The 12,842-nt window shown below is 63.1% G+C and overlaps 1 protein-coding gene across 1 annotated transcript in view; it reads right to left on the bottom strand.

The window, feature by feature from the left end:
• Window positions 1-1,208: 1,208 nt before the first annotated feature.
• Window positions 1,209-12,842, bottom strand: part of CDC42BPB (CDC42 binding protein kinase beta) — an 87,318-nt gene continuing 75,684 nt past the window's right edge. The window contains exons 26-37 of the mRNA XM_036306447.1: window positions 12,339-12,478; window positions 11,047-11,128; window positions 9,768-9,984; window positions 9,571-9,633; window positions 8,700-9,296; window positions 6,507-6,604; window positions 6,341-6,425; window positions 6,137-6,254; window positions 5,913-6,030; window positions 5,333-5,438; window positions 5,191-5,261; window positions 1,209-2,418 (exon numbers count right to left, since the gene is read on the bottom strand). Coding sequence (XP_036162340.1) covers window positions 2,287-2,418; window positions 5,191-5,261; window positions 5,333-5,438; window positions 5,913-6,030; window positions 6,137-6,254; window positions 6,341-6,425; window positions 6,507-6,604; window positions 8,700-9,296; window positions 9,571-9,633; window positions 9,768-9,984; window positions 11,047-11,128; window positions 12,339-12,478 — 1,827 coding nt within the window. The 3' untranslated portion in view covers window positions 1,209-2,286. The remainder of the gene's footprint in view (window positions 2,419-5,190; window positions 5,262-5,332; window positions 5,439-5,912; window positions 6,031-6,136; window positions 6,255-6,340; window positions 6,426-6,506; window positions 6,605-8,699; window positions 9,297-9,570; window positions 9,634-9,767; window positions 9,985-11,046; window positions 11,129-12,338; window positions 12,479-12,842) is intronic.

Raw genomic sequence — 12,842 nt, 5'->3', positions numbered from 1 at the left:
CCTAACCCTAATTCTAACCCTAACCCTAACCTAGGTCCAATCCTAACCCTAATTCTAACCCTAACCCTAACCTAGGTCCAATCCTAACCTTATCCCTAACCCTAACCCTAACCAGGGTACAACCCTAAAGCTACCCCTAACCAAGGGCCAACCCTAACCCTAGCCCTAATCCTAACCCAGGCCAAATCCTAACTCTATTCCTAACCCTAATCCTAACCCTAACCCAGGTCAAATCCTAACCCTATTCCTAACCATAGCCCTAATCCTAATCCTAACCCAGGTCAAATCCTAGCCCTATTCCTAACCCTAACCCAGGTCCAACTCTAACCGTACCCCTAACCCTAACCCAGGTCCAATCCTAACCATATCCCTAACCCAAACCCAGATCTAACCCTAATGTAAACCCTAACACAGGTCCAACCCTAACCATAACCCTAATCCTAATGCAAACCCTAAAACAGATCCAACCATAACCCTAATCCTAACGCGGATCCAACCCTAACACCCCTAACTCTAGCCCTCCTGGCAGGGCTCCCTTCCCCAGCTGCTTGCTTCGGGCTGGGGGGACTGCAGTCTGCTCCCTGGGAGGGCAGGGCCATGGGACTGGCCCAGACAGTGGGAGCTGACAGGGTATGAACCCCCTGGGGCAGAACTCTGCAGCCAGAGCTCCTACAATTTCTGCAATTCCTTCCCCACTGTGGCCACGGAGCCCCCCCCCAGTGGGAGCCCCCCAGTGCGTAGGGCCTCGGTGCTAAGTGACACACCTGGAGGCGTTGGTCTCCCTGGGGGACAAGATGGGAGCTCTAGCCATCTCTAGGCTGGGCGCTGGCTGGCTTGGCGCTGCCTCTGGCAGATCCTGTCACTGCCCCGTCACCGAACTCCCGGGGGCTCTGCAGGGCACACCCCCCAACCCACCAGGCGCGCCCTGCCCTGAGGGAAACAGACCCTCTTGGGCCAGAGTCGGTGTGGTCACCACCCCAGCCTGTCCGCCAGCATCGAGGGGCCAGCGCCTGCGGGTGGACAGGATTCTCTGCTGTTCTGGGCCGGGAGCCACCTGCCTGGCACCGCTTCCCCCAAGAGCTCCCCGACACCGCCTGGCAGGCGAGGTCCCTTCCGGCCAGTCCTGCCCCACGGCACGGGAATGGCAGAGGGCGCTTTCCCAGCACCGGCACTGCCGGGGGCGCCGGGACACTCAGACAAACGGTGGGAACTTTACAACTGCTGTCTTCTGCTTTATTGACAGGTAAATTGTTCAAAATGTTCTCACGGTGATTCAATAATTACAAAGACTCTGACTTACATTAAAAAAGTAAAAACCAGAACCCCCAGCAGGTGCCAGCCCCAGCAGAGGCCCAGGGGTGGGTGGCGGGCAGCTGCTGGGTTGGTGCCCACGGGCCCGCTGGAGCCGCGCACTGTGCCGCCTCAGGAAGTGCTCGCCGTCAACAGCATCCCAGGAGCTGCCGGGCAGCGGGGAGCAGCGTCCTGGCTGAGATGCGCTGTGCACTGGCCAGGGACTCGACCTCTCCCGGGACGGCCACAGACCTGGCTACGCACGCGACACGGGGAGGTGAGCGTGAAAAAAGGCCGGGGAGGACGATGTGCAGAGGGCGTCTAAGGGCCCCACAGGTGCTAACCCGGCTCCATGGGGAGTCCGGGCGGGTGGGCGGGGCCTGGCTGCACCAGGACACCTGCTCCATGGAGGTGGGAGCTGGGAAGAGAGTGGGAAACAGCACAGCCGACTTCACAGTAGTAGGTACTGGTGACTTGTGGTTGTGACCGGGAAGGGACTCACACACAGGGGACCAGGCTGGGCGGCGTCCCTCACAGGCCTGTATCCATGGTCCAAGGTCAGCAGCAAGACTTCTGCAGCAGACGATGCAACGGCTAGTGAACGGAAGGCCTGGCCAGCCTCCGTGCTCCTGTCCTCAGGACTAGACGCTGGATGACATGGCTTCCTACCTTCTCCAGCTCTAGGACGGCGCTGGGGAGGAGCAGGCGGTCCGGCTGAGCTGCCTGCCTCCTAAGCAGAGTGCCAGGGCTGCGGGGTCTGAGCGGCAGCCTTGCGGGCCCGGCACCTTCCCACCCGTCTGGTGGGGACGAAGGGTCAGGTGCACGGCCCTGAGCAGCGTGGCATGAACGGTCACGTTACAATAGAGTTTTCTGCGTCTCATCTACAAGTCATTCTGCATCTCCGTGGACAACACTAGGGGGTCAGCTCAGTCTTGGCACTGGCATCAGAGCCATGTGGCTCCTGGGCCCGTGGTGACGAGGTGGTGGCCGGTGGCTTCAGGCGTCGTAGGCCGGCGGCTCCAGGCCTTCAAGGGGGAGCTGGCTCCTGTGGGGGGAGGTGGGGCTTGGGGGGCCGCTGGGGTTGGAGCTGTTGGAAGGAGTTGAGTGTTTGGTGGAATCGGAATCCGGCTGTTAACACAAAGGGACAACGTGAGAAGCATCGCCCAGGGCCTGCGCAGTGGGAGCCCAGCCCGACGGGGTGTCTGTGGGGGCACCTGCTCTCTCCTTTCCTGTGATGAGCACACGCTGATGAGATCAGGAACCAAGCCGGGCCCCACAATGACAGTAATTAAGGCGGCAAAGGGGGCGCCCCGCACAGTGAGACACGGACGCCGTGGTCGCCAGTCCCAGACACGACACTCTCTCGTGATGCATGCTCCAGGAAGAGAGGAGAGGCCTTTCCCCACAGGGTGAAGGGCGACCATGAGCCCCACAGCCAGCCCCGCACCGGAGGTGAACAGGCTGCCCGCTTCCCCGGCCGCTGCAACGCACGCAGGCGCCAGCCAGTGCACCGAGGCGAGAGAAAAGGCACCAAGTGGGAAAGGAAGAGGCCACGCTGCCTGCTCCCAGGTGGCACGAGTCTGCGCACAGAAAACACGACCGCACACCAAGAGCTCCCGTGTTCCTACACCAACGCGACAGCCTGAAACGGGAATTCAGGAAACAATCCATTTACAACAGCGTCCGACAGAACAAACAGCTCGGAGTCACTTCACCAAGGAGGCCAGAGGGCTGGTCCCGGAAACCAGGAAATGCGGCTGCGAGACAGAGGTCGGTGATGAGAGGGCCTCCCGTGGCCGCGGCCGGAGACCACATGTTGTTGACACAGCAACTCCCTCGAGTGACCTACAGATTCAGCTCAATCCGACTGCAATTCCACTGTCCCGCCCACCCCCCCGAAATGGAAAAGCCAATCCTCAAGTTCCTATGCGACTGTGAGGGCCCAGAATAGTCAAAACCATATTGAGTGAGAAAAGCTGGAGAACTCCCACTCCCCAAACTTATTATTTCAAAAGCAACTCATCAAAACGGGGGGTGCTGACATCAAGACAGGAGGAGCCCCGAGAGCCCAAGAGACACACACCTGCAGCCAGTGTCAGTGCCGAAGGCACCCCCACCACTCAGCCGGGAGGAACAGCCGCTTCTCCGCACAGTGCGGGGCCCCCACAGGAAGGAGCTGACCGCTGCCTCACGCGCCTGCAAGCGAACGTCAGGGGACCCACAAAACCGTAGGAGGAAACAGTAAGTGCTCATGACTGCGGACGTGGCAACGGGTCTAAGTCTGACATCGAAAGCATAAGCACAAAGACTGGACTCCATGAGAACTGGAAACGGTGCATGAACGAGAGGACGTGACCAGGAGGGTGAGGACCACCCCCAGGACGGGAGGAAACATCCGCAAGCCACACAGCGACGGGGCCTGGTATCCAGAGAGGAAGAACTCTCGCAAACCAACAAAAAGACAAACAGCCCACGAGAGACGCAGGAAGGACTTGAAGACGTTGCTCCAGAAGCATACAAGCGGCCCAGCAACCAGTCACCACTCGGGAAGCGCACACCCAGGCTCGGGGACTCCGCGTTACACCTGCTGGGACGGCCCCTGAGAAAAGGGGGGCCACGCGCCTTGGTAAGAAGCAGAGAACTTCCCCACGTGCCCTGCGGGGGGTGCGGGTAACAGGGGCGGCTGCTATGGCAAACCGTCATCATGTGACCCGGCCATTCCACTCCCAGGGCCACACCCCAAAGTGAAGACAGCACTCAAACAAGTCGTGCACACACGTTCACAGCAGCCGAGAGGGGAAGCATCCCACAGCAGCCATCCGTGGCCAAGGACTCCTAAATGTGTGCTCATCCTGGGGGATGTTCGCACTAAAAAGGAGCAGGCCGCAGATGCTCAGGCCGCAGCATGAAGACCGGACACGGTGATGCTAAGGGAAGCAGGCATGGCTGCCCCACCGTGTGATCCCGACACGAAATGCCCAGAACAGGCCCCAGCGACAGGCGGTGGCCATGGGCCGGGCAGGGCGGGCGGTGGGAGAGGCTGCCTTGTCGGGTGACGGAAATGCTCTGACTAGTCACAGCACTGTGAACCTACTGAACAGCCACTCCCCAAGCCATTCCTTTCTGCGAATTTCACTTCAATTTAAAAGCACAAACCAGGTCAGAGCAGGACAAACAGGGGCCGTGCGCCACTGAGGACACCACTCTCTGTGAAGCCTCCAGCCCTGGGCCCAATGTGGATCAAGACAAACCCAGCAGCCCCTAGAGAACACTGGTCAGCCACGTGAAGGGCGGCCGGGGCTGTCCCAGGCAGGAGACGCAGGCGGCGGTAGCCGGATGCCGCGTAGCCGCCGGCCCTGCACCAGAGGAGGGTGTGGGGAGGACGCGGGACACAGGACTCAGGGCCAGCTCGCCATCGATCCACTCAGGTAAAGGCCTCGATGTGTGCAACCTGCCCCTCCAGTTCAGCACGTGCGTCCCTGAACTCTGACCTCGCGGCCATCAGGGGGAAGGAGAGGCCAAGGGAAGGCTCTCCAAGACCAGGGGCTGCCTGAGTTAGAGACAGAACCGTGTGTGCCAGCCAAGCCGTGAGAGTCCAGAGGGAAGAGCGGGCTGGGCCTCTCTCAGGAAGGCGACCAGGACTCGGCCACCGGTGCCGGCCCCACCCCAGCGGCCCCTCCGGCCTGTGGTCTCGGCAGCATCTCCACTGGCTGGGCTGCCGGCTGGGGCAGGGGCTGCTCTTCCTTCCGTGGGCAGTGATGCAGCTGCCCCCGCCCCTCCCCTGAAACTACCCCTGGGCCACGTGGCTGCTCAAGGGAGACGAAGCCTGTTTCCCCAAGAACGGCAGCGTGGGGCTTGGGTTCTGCTCCGCGTGGGCCGCGTCCACGTCAGCAGCCTTACCTCCTTGTCAAAGTCCTGGTCGGGATCGGACATGCTCCGCAGAGGCGCTGCCAAGCCGGGCTCGGACCCACCTGGGGCACAAGGAGGCGTCACTCGGGGAAAGGAGCCGTAGCCCCAGGCCCCGCCCCGGGCGCCCCGGTACCTGACGACGGCCACGAGATGTAGGGCTTGTTCCTGGGCGGGGGCTGCCGGGCCAGGCTGGTGGGAGTGGGGCCGGGACGCTCCTCCTGGGCCGGGGGCACCGCGCTCTGAGCAGAGAAAACAGCAGGTGAGCACGGGGCACCGGCTGAGCAGCGGGTGGGCCGACTGGGAAGCCTGCAGGGTGACCAGGGCCGGGCCGGGCCCTCCATGAGGAAAACGTCCCGGAAAGCTCTGCAGTGACGCCAGCTAAGCTCTGAGCTAAGAGTCGGCAACTGTGATCTTAGACCACGTTGAATCCTACAGAAAACCCATCGTTTTTAGAGTGAAGAGAAAAAAATGTTACCTGCTCACAGTGAGGTGTTATTTAGAAACCATTTTTGACAGCCAGTTCTGTCATGAAACATTAATAGTCACGGAGCAAATTATGTGGCCCCGGCCAGGGCTGCAGCGAAGGGCGCTGGCTCACCGCCCGAGGCTGGGCCCGGAGCTCCGGGTCTGCTCAGAGCAGAGTGAAGAAAGGCTGGCAGGGTGGGGGGCCCCCTTGCGGCAGGAGGGGACGGGAGCATGCCCCCAGGACTCACCAGAGGCAGGTCCATGAGCACCTGCATCCCGTCGCCCGGGCCCATGTGGGCCACGTGGTTGAAGTTGGTCGGGTTGGAGATCATCCTGGATCTCAGTTCTGGGTCTCTAAGCATCTCCCTGGGGAAGAAGGCATTTTGGGATTCACGACCGTGAGCAGTCCTCGGGCTCTGCCCTGGCCGCCCACGGCATGGCCGCCCACGGCACGGCCGGGCCCCGCCCTCACCGCCGCTGCTGCAGCCTCTCCTCCTCCGGCACCTTGAAGACGAACCGCCTCTTGCTCCGGGTCCGCAGCATCTGCTTCCGGCTGTTGTCCGAGGTGTCGGGCACATTGAGCACGGTTCCTGCAGGAGGGAGGGTGACCGCGGTCACGGCAGCCCCCAGGCCGGGCAGGTCAGAGGGCAGGACAGAGGGACGGCGGCTCACTCACCCGAGAACTTGCTCTTGAAGTAGATCAGGCGGGGAGGCTCACAGTTGAGCAGGTTGAGGGTGCCCTCCGTGTTCAGCGGTCTGATCTGTTGGAAACGAGAGGGTAGGCAGCCGCACGCACAGCAGGGGGAAGCAGCCCACGCCCTCCCCTCCGCCCCGGGCCTTACCCTCCGCAGGCCGATGGTCTGCACCCACTCCATGGTGCACACGTCGAAGACGTCCACCCCGTACTCGCTGTACACGGTGACGTGCGAGGGACTGCAACCTGGCGCAGACAGAGCAGAGCATGGTGAGGGGCGGTGCGGCCCGGGCCTGGCGCCTTCCGCCTGAGGGCAGCGGCCAGGCCCATCCCTGGCCTCCAAAAGGTGCCGAGGGCCAGGCGGCCTCGGCCCAGGTGAGGGGCCGGCCACAGACCCTGACCACGCCCACTCTAGGGCCTTCCCAGATTCAGACCAGCACGACCAGAGGTTCGTGCATCACCGCTGCTCTCGACTGAGGAGCAGGCAAAAGCCGCAGCACAAACGGTTTCTGAGTCAGCTTTCTTACACGGCTCCTGCAGAGCTGACACTCGAGGCTCCACACCCCGAAATTCAGGGAGGGCCGAATGGCCTGCCCTGTGAAGCAAACTCCTGTAGGAGATGCAAAGGAGCCGGGGTTCTGGGTGAATATCCAGACATACAAGAACCACTGCTTAGCTCTGGGGGACGAGCCTGCCAGCCACACCCAGTGAGCACCGGGTCTGTGCAGAGCGAGTCCTCGGGAGGCGGGCATCCCTCCTGGCGTCTGCTCCGACACCGAACTACTTTCCGGCAACGGCTCTTGCCCTGCTCAGAGTGACGCCAACCGTCAGATGGCAGCTGAAAAACCCCCGTTGTTCCAAAGACACAAGCCAAGGCCTGCGGGCCCATCTGAAGTGTCAGGGTTTCCAGACAGCGGGGCGCCTGTCTGCTCCTCGCGCCCACTTGTGCGCTGAACGCTGCCCCGGCACCGTGAGCGGCCGCACCGCAGAGGCAGCCACAGGGCCCAGCTCCGGCTCCCGGCTCCCCACTAAGCTTCAGGGGGCAAGTCACTAACAGCAGGTGAGTCTAAGATGCTGCTGCTGTCTTCCTAGTGGACGGCACGACCAGCCTCCCTTCCAGCCCAAGGGAGTGAAACAGGGTCGGGCAGCAGGCAGGAGGCAGGACTGGGGGCCGTCCACAAACGACCCGACCTCGAGGCCCGCGCACAGCCGGGCAGCCTCTCCTGTGACCACATGGGGCTCCCTGCAGGGGCCAGGAGGTCTGTGGGGGACGAGGCGCTGCACGGAGGTGTCCGTCTCCACGGGAAAGGCACCGCTGTAGAATCTGACCACAGCCGCGTGCTCCCACATCACCTGCCCATGGCCAGCCCGCAGAGATGGGACTGACGCCTCTGCACGGGACGGGGCTCTGAGCACACAGGGTGCCCAGCAGGGCGTGGCCAGGACTAGTGCACTAGCCCCCAGACTGGCTGAGCATCTGCGCTGTGCACAAGGGCAGAAACGAGACCACAGGTGGAGGCAGAACCGAATGCCAGGCCCAGCGTGGCCACCTGGAGCCTGGGCTTGGGGTCGCTTTTCCTTTCCTAGCAGAACAGCCCCGCTGAGCAGGGCCCCTGTAGTTCTGAGGCTGTTCCAAGTGGTGGCTTCCGTGGACACGGGGACGGCAGGGAAGGGGCGGGCATGGCAGCAGGAGGCTCTGGCTGCTGCACTGCCCCAGCCCTGGCCGAGGGCCAAGGAGTCAGACACACACGTGAGCCCCAGAGCCAACAGAGGCAGCGTACCCCACAGCTGGGGCTCCTGGTCCAACACCCCCGGGTTCTCTGCCAGCAACAAGGCAGACAAAGGCTGTACTTGTAGGTAATTGAGGAAAAACACGGCACCCGCCCCCCACCCGTAACCCCACTTCTGTTGCCCGTGACCGGTCCCATCACCCCTGATTCCCACCTGCCCGCCAGTGGTGGGCGCTAAGGGTTAGGGCCCTTGACAAGTTCAGATGGCGGGCTGGGCGTGAAGAGACCCACTGAGCCCCCCCCACACAGGAAGCCACCTCAATCCCTGGACCAACTCGGCTCTTTCCAGAACAGCTCCTGCCTCTCAGGAAACCGCCTCCCAGAGGCCTCCACGGACAGGACAGCGCGTTTCTCCTGGCCGCGCCGAGCCCTGCAGCTGGGTGCTGCTACTGCGAGTTCATAAATGACTGCAGGCCCTCACAGCCGCCCGCCCTCCTGACGCTCCCTAGCTCCCTGGCCGGGGAACCGGAGACGAACTGAAGCAAAACTGAACATGCCGACGGGCGTGAAGAGCAGCGACAGGGATAGGGCAACAGAAAACATATACATACTACAGGCAACAGGCACCGCAGGCCACATGAGCTCCTGCGTGCGCGACCTCCGGCCTTGTGGGTCCACGTACAGTCCCATGTGGCTGAAGCAAAGCAGGTACTCCTCGCTTTTGAGCTCCACAGCACAAAGGGCGTCAAAAGACTGCTGTGAGAGGAACGCAAGCGAGGGGTCATGGGGATTTACCAGCGGCAGGGCCTGCCCATCTCCCTGGAGGCTCAACAGAGAGAACCCCGAAGGGTAGCCAACACAGAGCTTGTCCTTGAGCACGGCCATGCACTGCACGCTGCCAGGGGCCGCGAGCTCCGTGACCTTCCTGTGGAAAGGCCGGGTCCGCTGGACCTCATAGCACAGGACCAGCCGCTTCACCGCCACCAGCAGGCAGGTGGCCGCGCTCTTCTTCAGCGTCGCCGTGGCAAGGAGCTGGCAGCCCTTCGTTTCCGGAAGCTTGACGTCCACGTTGCTTTCTGTGCCGTCGAAGGCCGACCACGGGCAGAGGTGGACGTGGTGGTTCCGGCCACAGAGGAGCGCAGCGACCTTCTCCTTGGGGGCGAGCTCGATCTGGTAGACTTTCTTGTAGTCAGCGACGCGGACGATCACTGCAGGGAGGGCAGGCGTAAGGCCGAGGCGGGGGGGACCGCAGGGCCCACCCCTGCTCCCAGCGCTGCTCAGCACCCTCCACCCCTTCCCAGGCACCCAGGGCCCCATGTGCCCAACGTCACTGCTGTCGCAAGTAAGTGGTCTTAGCTGCGGCCTTCCCTCTCGTTACAAAGCTTCTGATGGGGGCGACGGACCCGCCCAGTGACGTGGTCTCAGCGCTCCCAAGTTCCCACGGCCGACGCCGGGCCAGCACAGCGGACAGGCCGCACTCACCGTCACGGGTCACCTCGATGACGTAGAGCCCTTCTTCTAAGCCGATCACAATCCTGTCGCCATCTGTGAGGCAGAAGGAAGAGAACAGAAAGCGCGTCAGCTGTGGGCCCGGCCTGTCCCTCCCCGGACACGGGAGCAACGGGCTCTAATTGGAACGACGGCGAGGACAGCACGCGGTGCCTCGGAGGCGCACGCACCCAGCACGGCAGCCGCCAGCACGGCCTTGACGAGCGGCAGCGAGGAGTCGTAGGCCTCCTGCGGGACGTGCACCACCTGGTTGCGCAGGCGGTTCTTCTGCAGGATGGACTGCAGGCCTTCCAGAATCCCCACCCACTTCCTCTTCTCGTTCTCGTTCTCTGTCAGAATGAGCAGTGAGCTGGTCTTAGAAGGTGAACCTAAGAGAGAGGCCGTCACCTTCAGGGCAGAAAAGAAAACAGGAGAGCCGTAAGCCGGCAAGCACGGCACCGACGCCCGACCGCCCGGCCCGGCCGCTGTCCGCCAGAGGGAGGAGCAGGAGGGCCAGGGGTTAAAGCTCGGCCGGCCCTGCTCCGAGGCCCCTCTGTGCTGTCCTCGGGACAGTAAGGGCAGCCCCGCTTCCCTGTCAGCTCAGTTGTCCTGCTCTTGCCCAATCTGGGGGGGTCATGTCCATTCTAAGGTGCTTTCCTGAACGATCGTATTACACTAAAGAGGACCCTCGGAGCACGTGCACAGGCGACAGGCTCTCACACAGCACAGGGCACCTGCACAGGCCCGTGCGGATGCAAGGACACGTTACATGCAGTGACGGCAAGTCTCTGCGTTGTACGAGGGGCTTTCTGAACAGAGACGAGCTCAACCAGAACTCCCGGGGAGGCACCTCTCAGCTCAGGGAGGGACCCCGCACGCCCCCTGCCAGCGAGTGCGCGGGAGCAGGGCTGCCGGCTGCTGTGTCGCTCCAGCTCCTGACCAGCAGGCAGGGAGGGAGGGAGGCCCGCCTGAGAGGGAGCACTGGCACAGAGCACTGCGATGGGGAGGGAGGGAGGCCCGCCTGAGAGCGAGCACTGGCACAGAGCACTGCGATGGGCAGGGAGGGAGGCCCGCCTGAGAGCGAGCACTGGCACAGAGCACTGCGATGGGGAGGGAGGGAGGCCCGCCTGAGAGCGAGCACTGGCACAGAGCACTGCGATGGGGAGGGAGGGAGGCCCGCCTGAGAGCGAGCACTGGCACAGAGCACTGCGATGGGGAGGGAGGGAGGCCCGCCTGAGAGCGAGCACTGGCACAGAGCACTGCGATGGGGAGGGAGGGAGGCGGCAGTGAGGGCAGAGGCTGGGCGGCACGTGTGTGAGGAGCCTGCAGCGAGGACGGGGAGGGGAGCCGGGGCCTCTCCCATGGGCACTGGTCCCTCCGACGGCAGTGATGCTCTCAGAGGGTTTCGTTTTAACCACGTGACTTTCTGTGATCAGCGAATCCTCTCTAACAGACAGAAGAGAACCATACCCTGAAGATACACGGAATGTCTCGTCGTGAAGCGTGAATGACATCGGAGGCCAGGACTGAGCTCACCGAGAACTCTTCATCTCTGCAAGAAACAGGACACTCAGCGCACGCAGGGGCAGGAACACTCAGGCCGCGCACACCTTCCTGTGCTCAGGGCCCTTTCCTGAGGACTACGCCTCCTCTGGCAAAGCCCTCCAACCATGCTGGGAGTTTGAGAAGCCCCTCCCTCCACCCCTCCTCCCTGAGCCACACCCCTCCTCCAACCCCTCCCTCCTCCCTGAGCCATACCCCTCCCCCCTCCCTGAGCCACATGGCTCTCTCTAGTCCTGGAGCTGCTTGGGGACAGACAGACCCCACCTCGCTGGTGGGCCCGGATGGGGCTACAATCAGGCCGTCATTAAAGGAGCGAACATGTGTGGCAGCTGTGGCAGCCCTTCAATACACTCCTACACTCCAGGCTCGGCGCCCGCTGGCCTCTTCCTCGCAGGGCCAGGGCGCAGGGAGGGGCAGCAGGTTCCCTGAGGCTTTCCCCGCACACAGGTCCCAGTGCTCATCTGCCCCATGTCCCCAGGACATGGGAGGTGGGCACTGCTGTGGGGGTGACTGACACATGGCTCTCATGGCACCACCTCGGCACCCCTTCCCCCCAGAACCAATGCTGGCGACAGGCTGGAGGCTGGCCCCCAGCCTGGGCAGATGCCAGCATGTCCATGTCTGCATTTGCTGTCCTCCGTGGCACTGGGGCGGGTGACAGGACAGGCCACGCCAGGCCCTGTGCCCAGCACGCCCACCTGCAACTTGTTTAACCTCACAAACACCCTCCAACTCCCGCGCTGGGATGGTGCCCGTCACACAAATGGGAAGTGGAACCAGACGGAACGAAGAGAAGCCACGAGGAGGGTGCTCGCTGCCCTCTGCCCGGTGCCAGGAAGGCAGGTGGCAGGTACGGAAGGGTCAGAGGTGCCCACGCAGCAAGCATTAGGGCCCCACAGCCCGGCTCCAGGCTGCTGTCGCCAACAAGGGACCCGCCAGGCCCCTCAGGACACGCAGCGGCCTCTGGATGTTTCCTGCTTGTTCTTGGGCATGCGGCTTCTTATGTTAAATGCTCACTGGGCCATTTTCAATGCAAACGTATCTAAAACAGGACGCTTCTGGCACGGACTTTAGTGCCTGTTTGGGGACAGCACAGTGAGTGAGGGTGTGGAGGCGGAAATGAGGTTCAGGGTCTCAAACAACACACTGTCATCTTGGTGACAAGCACACAGGCGAGGCCCGGAGAGCGAGGCACAGACCTGAGGTCCAGGACCTGGCTGGCGACCACGCCGGGCTGCGTGGACTTCCCCTCGGGCAGGTCGTACAGGAAGAGCTTGCAGTCGCAGACCACGGCGTAGGCCCGCTGCCACCCCTTCTTCACGCCCGTCGGCTTCGGGACCTGCAGGTAAACAGGGACCGTGTTTCACTGGCCAGCGAGGCCAACCACAACCTTCCAGAAGCGCCACCTGGGGCCTCAGGCGGGGGGGGGGGGGGGGGGGGGGGGGGCTTCCTGGAGGTGCCACGGGCCACCATCGCCCTCTGCTGGCCGGCTTCTCACAGGCAGCTCCCCGCACCCTCGCAGGCCGGTGGCCAGAGCCCGGTCTGGGCCAGGGAGTCAGGGCGCTGCTGCGGAGGACGAGCACTGACAAGGTTAAGCGGGGACGAGGAGGGCAGCTCAGCGACAGAGACGCTCACAGCAGGGAGCACTCGGAAACCACAGCTGGCCAGGCCTCACAGCACTCGGCCCTGGGGCCTGTCTGAGC

This window comes from Myotis myotis, unplaced genomic scaffold (assembly GCF_014108235.1).
Source record: "Myotis myotis isolate mMyoMyo1 unplaced genomic scaffold, mMyoMyo1.p scaffold_m19_p_41, whole genome shotgun sequence".
In the NCBI taxonomy this organism is placed as follows: Eukaryota; Metazoa; Chordata; class Mammalia; order Chiroptera; family Vespertilionidae; genus Myotis; species Myotis myotis.
Note: the sequence above shows the minus strand (reverse complement) of the source record. Positions and strands in the feature narration are given on the sequence as shown.